Source organism: Limulus polyphemus, unplaced genomic scaffold, assembly GCF_000517525.1.
Source record: "Limulus polyphemus unplaced genomic scaffold, Limulus_polyphemus-2.1.2 Scaffold4774, whole genome shotgun sequence".
NCBI classification, from domain to species: domain Eukaryota; kingdom Metazoa; phylum Arthropoda; class Merostomata; order Xiphosura; family Limulidae; genus Limulus; species Limulus polyphemus.
In genome coordinates this window covers 68,534-78,081 of record NW_013670384.1, presented here as the reverse complement: position 1 = coordinate 78,081, position 9,548 = coordinate 68,534, and the positions used below count along the sequence as shown (strand labels likewise).

The 9,548-nt window shown below is 30.9% G+C and overlaps 1 protein-coding gene across 1 annotated transcript in view; it reads left to right on the top strand.

Moving 5' to 3' along the window:
- Positions 1-9,548, top strand: part of LOC106471671 (fatty-acid amide hydrolase 2-like) — a gene marked incomplete at its 5' end in the record, with an annotated part of 16,684 nt that overhangs the window by 1,926 nt on the left and 5,210 nt on the right. The window contains 2 exons of the mRNA XM_013932287.2: positions 5,224-5,343; positions 6,236-6,390. Coding sequence (XP_013787741.2) covers positions 5,224-5,343; positions 6,236-6,390 — 275 coding nt within the window. The remainder of the gene's footprint in view (positions 1-5,223; positions 5,344-6,235; positions 6,391-9,548) is intronic.

The following is a 9,548-nucleotide window of genomic DNA, read 5'->3' as shown; positions in this document are numbered from 1 at the left end:
TAATACAGACAAGTATTGAGAATCAACAAACTGCAGCTGACTTCACTTTGGATTCGACTCTAAATGAGTGAACACATCTGAGAATAATACAGACAAGTATTGAGAATCAACAAACTGCAGCTGACTTCACTTTGGATTCGACTCTAAACAAGTGAACACATCTGAGAATAATACAGACAAGTATTGAGAATCAACAAACTGCAGCTGACTTCACTTTGGATTCGACTCTTAAACAGAGATAGTTTCTATAACTGAATAAATGCTGCTAAACTGTGAAGAAATGTCAGTTTAAAACTTTTCTTTAAAAAAAAACTCCTCTATAAACATGACAGGAAATTACCAATAGTTATACCAATTTTGAGAATAAAAAATGCCATGCCTATCTAATTGTGTACGAGATCAACGTAAGGAATTGCTTGAATTAACGAGTATGTTATTAGCCACGAACAATGTCTGTACAAGCTCCTATTAACCCTTCCATTACGTAACCACGAATGTATCCATGAGAGTACTTATAATATGATTTTTGATAATGTATGCATGTCTTTACAAAATTTTGCAGGTTATTGGTAAACATTACAAAACTTTTTTGTACACAAAATATCAGGATTTTTAAAATCAAGTAATAAGATTTTTTTTTAATTAAAAATTTTCTCATAAAATGTTTTCTATCCGAATCTTGACTATCCAACGTGCAAAGTAATTTAGCTTTTAAGGTTAAAAATACTTTTGTGCATTAAAACACTTTCACATGCAAAATCTTTAACCTCCAGATAATTATCAAATTTTTTTTAGAAAAAAAAACTATTTTTTACCTTTTATTTTCACTACTGTATATCTGTACGGGTTGGTTTGATTTGACCTACATTTCATAACATTATATATATTTATTTATTTATTTATTATTTTTATTGTATTGACCTTTCACCTGTGCCTGGCCAACATTATCGAAGTTGCAATGACATGGCGCACGTGCACTGATGTTACAGTATCCAAGAATATAAAGCTAGTCTTTACAAAGTGACCAGTCTTGGCTGTGTTTTAATGGACTAGTATTTTGTAAAATACAGTCACATTTCAGTTATAATACGTTATATATGTATATACATTATTACTAATTAAAATAAGTTATTCAATTTCAGTTATTTTTCTTAAAACATAGAACAGTAAATAAAGAATTATTGAAAGTAATTAGCTCTTCTAGTTACGAACTTTGAACTTATTTGCTGCTTGCCGTAGGTTGCTAAGCCTTATCAAAATTCACACATGGAGGACGTGAAACGAATTATTCTTTTAAAGTTTCGTACATTTTGAAATAACTAAAAAATCATAAATTACTATATAAATACCATAGAATTCCACTGTAATTCATCAAACTTAGTAACTAAGCTGTATTTGGGCCTAAAAAAACCTTGAAATTTTGACCTCACTAAAGTTTCACCTTACCTTTTTTGAATCTAAGCTTTAAAAGAATGAGTTTGGCACTGAATACCTCAATTATGCTGAGAAAGTCACTAGGGGGACATTCTGAGCTTTCGATTGGTTATTCACATGCTGTAGACAGAAGTAAGTGTACGTAAGCAAGTCTTTTCAAAAAATGAAAAAAGGTGGGCAGAGCCACTGTGTTTGTTCAGTACATGTAGCGATATCTCAGCAAATAGAAAATATAGGAGGTTCATATTTGATATTCTAGCTTGTCATTATCGGTAATTTGAGTTCCTAATTTTGTAAGAAACTATAGACTTTGTATTTGGACATCACGAACATCTAGTTGGAACCAAAAATTGATATTTAGGATTTCTTTTTTAAGATTCAATTTTAAATTAAGAAATTAACTAATGGATCATACTAGAATTTAAATTATCTACAATTTGATACCAAACTTATTGATAAACTAAAATAGTAGTTCAATAAAAGTTTGAATGCAAGTCTACAAATGCGATGACATGGCCTTTGACCCGTGACAATAGCAAGACCCATAGAGATAGGGTTAATGTTAAGTAGCTAATTTTTTTAGACCAAACAAGTTGCTCATATTCTCCGTTAATTTACTTATGATGAAACTTAACTTGTGTAAAAAGTTGTAATTTTCCTCCACTCTCAAATATTGCTTTTGAGTTTAGAACTAAAAGATGAATTAGAAGTTAGCTACAAAAATATGCATTTAAGGACTTTTCAGGTCTAATAATACCTCGAATTACTAGTTCTGTTGACATCTTCTTGTGGTTTGTTTTCCTAATAATCGTCAGTTATTGAAAGTCCTTTTTTCGTCTCCTGAGTGATCCATTGTGAATTTCCTTGAAATCTTTTATAAGAGTTTTTAGTTGTCTCAATCTTGATTACCTTGGATGAAAAAAAAACAAGGCAAAAAAAAAATTGTAAATCTTTAATATGACTTTTAGTTAGCTTGATTGTTGCTGTTATGGTATGTTCGACCACTGCAAGAAAATATAAATCGCTTTTAACACCTGTCACACGAGGCAGTCCGGCATCTTTTAGTACTAAGCCTAGGATGGTCAACAGGGAATGTCATTCCAGAAACTGGTGATTTAGGGTTATTTTGAGAGATCTTGATGTATGAAGCTGGGCACAACTTCAAAAATGAAAACAAACAAAGTATTAATGAAAATATGACATGATGAAATCTCTATGTATTATACTGTGGTAGTACGATACCAGGTATTATAGCATCCTTCATTGCAGGAATGACTTTTTTAATTTCAGAATCGCTAATGGATCACGTATCTGCTTTAATACTGCATCTTTGGTCTTTACTGTGCCGTTAGTTTCATAAAATATTGAAACTAATGATTTTATATATATATATATATTCGGGTTATGGGTCTACTCCAAACGTCATCCCTTTGTCTAATCAAAACAATGCAAACCTTTCTCGATTGACTTATTTTTTTATTTGGATCCACATCAAGATGCCAGGTTAGCTCTTTTGGCAAGTGTTAAATTACTTTTTTTTAATTTCAAAACAAATTGAACTTCCTTGATAAACAAAGATAAATTAAAAACTTTTTATGCTACAGTTCAATAAGTTAACCCATTTTTCTAGTAAATTTTATCCTTTTCTTTAACCTCATAATTCTCGTACCCCCCCCATACATTTATGGACTCAAACATTCACTAACCTGATGTTTCCATGGTGGGCAGTGCACTTGTGTAGCTAACACCTGATGTTCCTTTAAAATTTATTGTTCCAAAATTTAAAACTCTCACCTATAATCTTTTTTTGTTTTGTTTCGTCCATTGTTAATTTTGCTTCTTTTTTAGAAAGCTTTGTTTCGTTAAAAGCTTTCAACATTTTTGACCACTTTGTATGGTTAGTTTTTATGAGAAAAATTCTTCGCTCAAATTCCTGTTAATACAACTGTTATAGGTACTCTTTGGTGTTAATACAACTGTTATATAGGTACTTATCAATGATTTCTGAATCCCAAACTTTTTGCAGTTCTATCTGTTATTAGAAAATTATTAATGCTTTCATTGTACTGTCTCCTGTTCGTATTACCAGTTTGAAAGATTACCAATCTGAAGGCCTAAGTACGGGACATTCTGTGGATCATGTTTTAATCAATTTCTTTTCCATCTGGAACTTTCTCCATTTTACTAGATCGTTGATTATCATAGAATGTACTTGTTATGCTTGCTTGTTTCTATTCTCAAGAACCACATAGACTCACTTTGGTAAGGATTTTTCACAATGAATCCAATGTTGATGTATGGTTTTTGGTCCTTTCTTAAATAAAATATAAAAAAATTTTATTATATTGTCGAAATTCATGTTTTTCACTAAATTAGGAATACAGTTTGTGAAATGGTTCATTGAACTCTTGAAATAAAATTAATTGTAATCTAAACTTTCTCCAATTTTTTTCCTGATAAACTTCAGATATGTAGTTTTGGTAAAGATGGATACACAAATATATGTTAACCAGAACTGTTTTCACAATATTAATCACAAATCGGGAGTTCTATAATTCCGTTTTCATAAAGGTAAGAATGCAAAATTGGTAAACTTAAAATAAAATTTTGAACTACTTTTAATTTAGTTAATTTTCCTTATAATGTGGCCGATAAGATTTTGTTCATCTTAAGAAAATATATCCTGTATGAAAAATCAAAAAATGTTTCTTAATAAAGACACTTTGTGACCGATGTAACAAAATTTAACTTTGAAGACTGTGAAAGCTTTTAAATAGAAGAATCTAATTTTTCAACGGGACTAACGAACATTTAAAATCCCAGGTTTTGAATACAATCTTAGTCGTAAACGTTCCATTCATTCTTCAAAAGTTGGGATTCTTTCTAAAGAAAATAGTAAGTGGCAAAAATTATATGCATGTTTTGTTTTTATTATTCAAAAACCAAACATTATCAGGTTGAATGTGTTCTTTTCATGATAGTCTTAATGTTACGTAATCATGTGTAATATTAACACGTGTTCTGCTGTAATAGTTTTAACTGGAGACATTTGATCTAATAATTCCAGGTTAACTAGTGAAATGTTCTATACTCACACTTTACCATGATAGTTTTAACTGGAGATATTTGATCTAATTAATCCAGGTTAACTAGTGAAATGTTCTATACTCGTACTTTACCACGATAGTTTTAACTAGAGATATTTTTGATATTCTGTTCAATGTATTTCTTTTGATAATGTCAGATTAATATGGTGAAATGTTCTTTTTATTTCTCTCAAACTTTTTTACTTTGTTTATACATGTAAATGAAATTTTTAGATATTTTTTGCTAACATAGCTTTTCCAGATATTTATTTTTGAGCCATTATTTATAATTGCTGAAACTTCAAGTAAGGGTGTTTTAAAACAGTTTTTAAAGTTTGAAGTCATTCATGCATATACCATGCATTATGTCTTATGATGGGTTTCTTATAAAATGAATGATTTCAAACACTGACAGGTGTATTTACTTAGTGAAATCTATCATTCAACATGTGGCCTTAACTGTGTTAAAAGTTATTCTTGGACCGGCATATTATAGAAATTAAAAGTACCGTCTTGTTTCTGTATATCGAGATATATCAAGTGTATTTTCAGCAAGTGATTTGACTTGAGTTAAACATGCAAAGTATCTCAGTTTCGTACTTAAGACAGTTTATAGGTTGATAAATACTTAATTGTTATCACTATATAACGTTAACATTTTCAGTCACAGATATTTCTGTTTTGTCTTCCTTTAACTGGCTAGGAGGAGAGGGGTGTCTGCTAGGTGCTGCTGGATCAGTTATTAGTATTGGATCTGACATTGGGGGAAGTATCCGTATTCCAGCTTTTTTTAACTGTGTTTTCGGCCTTAAACCAACCTCGGGTTTGTATCTTTAATTGTTGTGGACTTCAGTAGAAACATCTTACTTTCTGTTTAATGTAGTTTTATGTAACTCCAAAACAAGTAACATAACTGCTCATTATAACAACACATTCTAAGTAAATAGATATAGCACTTATGTTATTTCATAGTGTGACATAAGTAATGTTCGTAGAAACGTGTCAGTAGAAACATCTTTCTATTTAATGTAGTTTTATGTAACTCCAAAACAAGTAACATAACTGTTCATTATAACAACACATTCTAAGTAAATAGATATAGCACTTATGTTATTTCATAGTGTGATATAAGTAATGTTAGAGTGTTAAGTATTCGTAACATATAGCTTGTTATGCACGTATCATAGAATTCTTAAGACTTGTTTGTATTAACCTTTGTCAGATATGTTGTTTCAGCCTTGTTATATAAATGAATATATATATATTATCTGATTTATGGTACATGTTCAAATGTAAAGTAATTCTTTATGGAGCATAGTAAGTTATGCTCATTTATGAGGCAATAATCTACCTCAAACTTCTTATGCAACGTATAATAAAACCAGACTCAACATATGGCAACTTTATTGTGTTCAGTTGAGCAAGGTGCAAGTAGCCCGTTGTTTTGTTTTGTGTTTTAAAACAAACAGATTTATTATATTAATTCTGAAACACACTAGTTCCATCCTTTCATCTATAAAACATTTATTTTGTTTATAAAAACATGGTACTTTAAACTGGATTTCTTTTGGAATGTATACTTTCATAAACAAAATTAGCAGGAAACAGAAAACAAACGATGGTCAACAATAAGTTTACTAAGAAGATGAACAAAGAACTGTACTGATTTCATTAAAATACACCTCAGTTTTGTTTACTTTATCATTTTGAAATAGGCATCTTATCCAATGCTGGAAAGTATCCTCCAGCCCATGAGTCAATATGTCCGTATTTGTCAATGGGACCACTGTGTCGCTATGCTTCAGACTTAAAGCCACTGTTAAAGGTTCTAGCTGGAAACAATGTATCTAAGCTACATCTTGATAAAAAGGTATTTTTTTAAATATTTTTTACACGAGCGAATCTTGACTTTTACTGATTGATACGAAAGATCCGTTTTAGTAAACTCTAACAAAGCAGTTGAATTTCTGATTGAAGTCTGAATTATAAATTTGTAAAGCAAACTGTAGCATACATTTTATATCTGTATGTTTAGAAACAAAGATGAAATATATATTTCTTCTTGAATGCTTGAACTTGAAGTTAACCCTATGGTTACTTTGGTGGTTATGCTTCAGGCCCTTTGGGTGCATCTCCTAACCTTAGGGTTAACCTGGTTATTAATGTAAATCCCATTGAGAAATAATTGAAATGACTTTATAACAAACTTTTACAAGAAAAAATTGATAAGTGAAAAGAGAGACTAGTACACATTTGTATATGATAATCTTTGTTTAACTGTATCTTGGGATTTTTAATTAACTTAGGCTTGTATATGTATATACTTGTGTTTTAATTTCTCGTGCTGTTTGTATGTGTTTCATTCTTATCCAGAACATGTGATCCTGAATTCATCCTGCTGATAAAAAAAAAGATGTATTGCAGTTGAAATAAGTGTTAATTTTACCCATTCACAACTAATTTAGAATATATCTTTAGTAAAGTGTAATTTGGTGATTTTTTTTTTAAATTTTCATTTTGATGTTTTACAGCATTTTTTGTAAACCGAATGTCAAAAGATCATAAACATGTGTTAATTTTTTTACTTAAGTAAAAGTTGTATACATGGCAATGGCTATCTCATAAAACCTTGTACCAGTTTGGCCTTGTGTCTGTGTTAGATCTTTGTGGTAAGACAAGCTCATCTCAAAGGATGACAAAGATATTTGTACAAGTTGGTATAAGTTGGAGGTTTTCTTCAAGGTCTTCCCCAGTTTCAACAGAGAGGCCTAAGTGAAGAGACCAAAATGACAGGAGGTTGAGGGAGCTACATAGTCCCTTTTGCAAATCCAAGGCAGTAAAAATGGTTTTCAGCCGTTTTAAATGGTTAAGAAAGCCTTTTTTTGCATCTTTTATTCTATTTTGAAATATCTGTTATTAGAGAATATTAATCAAACTAAAAAAGTAACAAATATGATCATAATTTAATCTAAATTTTGAAAGTTATTGAGTTAACAATTGTGAGAAATTTGTCAGAATTTCTCAAGACTTTGCTTTTGCTGTATTTCTTACCATAAAACAATGACAGTTGCACTGTCAAAAATTTTAAACTTTTATCTGCTTAACCCTTTTGCAATGGGTACCTCTTTAAACACTTCTACACAAGTCACCGTGTTACATTCAAAATTTAATTAAACATGGTTACTATCAATTTATGTGAACTAAATTCATGTTATAGTGTATGTTGTGATTCAAAGTTTTATGTTATGCAAGTCTTAAGCCCTTTATTTCAAAAGAAACCTTCAAAAAAAACTTGACTTCAGCACTTGACCAACAAGCTTTGAAAATTCTCTACTTTGGCACTCAGTGTCTTCAGTGATACAATGGTAGTTGTGTAGATGTACATCCAAACTATAAGATGTTTACATAACCTTTTGACTCGTACATTTCAAACTTCTCTGAAAGAATGCAGTTGAAACAAGTAATAAATTTTGTTAACCATTGACAGGTACCACACCCACCTCTAACAGATTTGTTTGAGCTTTATAGCCTACATGTAGAGGTTACATACGCTGTATATAGTCATTAAAAAGATCTCATTTTACACTACAATCTAACATTGGTTATTTTGAAATTGGCAGGCAGATGTCATGGGGCACATGTAATTGACTGTAGTATTGTTGGCTGCTTGATTGACTATAGCAGTTACAACTGTTTCTTACCTCATTATGGTATAGTTAGAGATACAGTTTCAATTGTATTTAGGTCTTATTATTATATTTGAGTTATGTTTCAAAATGCGTAATTAAATGGTTTAAACTTCGCATCATTTCTCAAGGCTTACGATATTACGATGCAGTGCATTAAGTTTTGCCGAGGGTTGTGCATGTCGGCTAAAAAGACACTAATATTCCTGAAGGATACCTTTAATTTGTGTCAAGATGAAGATTAGGTGGTAAAAGACAAGAAAGGAAAATAAAAAAAAAAAATAATTATATTTGACAAGGAAAAGACCAATATAACCAAAATGGTATCTTTAAAGATGTTCTACAAAACATTAAAAGGCATGTACGTTTTATTCTATTTCCTAATTTTAATCATTTTATTGCACATTGATGATGATAATAGCTAGTTAGTGATGTGGTAGAGAAAATGGAAAATATAATACAAAAAGATTTACCCTAAAAAAACGTTTGATATTCATTTAGGAGGCTCTAGGGGTTATGCAAAACCATAAGATGAAGAAAAGTATTTTTATACTTAAAATCATAATCACCTTGCACTCAAACTATTTTTAACAACTTGAGTGACGATAACCACTATAGATAAATAACATTTTTAATAGACAGATGTAATTATAATAACATCATTCTTTATGTAGAAAATACTTGTAAACTTTAACAAAATCACAAGAGGTTTTGTGACGAATGCTCAGAGTAACCGTACGTTTCTTGCATGAACGTCCTTCACCAGTTGAGGGGATACGAAATGCAACAGGCCTTACGGAAAGGGTTAAACTTCACAGTCACAAATTCAGAATTAAAAAATTACAACTTTTACATATCACGTTTTTATTCACTTCCAAAACTAACATTGCGGCATGATACGTTGTCACAATTTTCTAGTTCAGTTCATTGCTATAATGAATAAATGCTGTTGGTTTAAATGTCATCTTCTGACCAGTTTTCATCCCACATATCTGAATCGATATTATTTGGTTTCAGGTGCTTTCACTTGTATAGAAAGATACTCACCGACATTAACATCGTGGATTTGTGTAGGCTTATCATCCTGTGCTACTACTGTTGGGTTTCTACTTCGAATATCTGATTTTTAGAAAGTCTGCAAAAATGATTTTTTTTTTTCTGCAGCCGTGACTGTACAGAGGCTTTGACTATTGTCTGCCCCTCAACAGAGTTGGATGCCAGACCATTGATATACACACACACACACACACACACACACACACACACACACACACACACACACACACACACACACACACACACACACACACACACACACACACACACACACACACACACACAC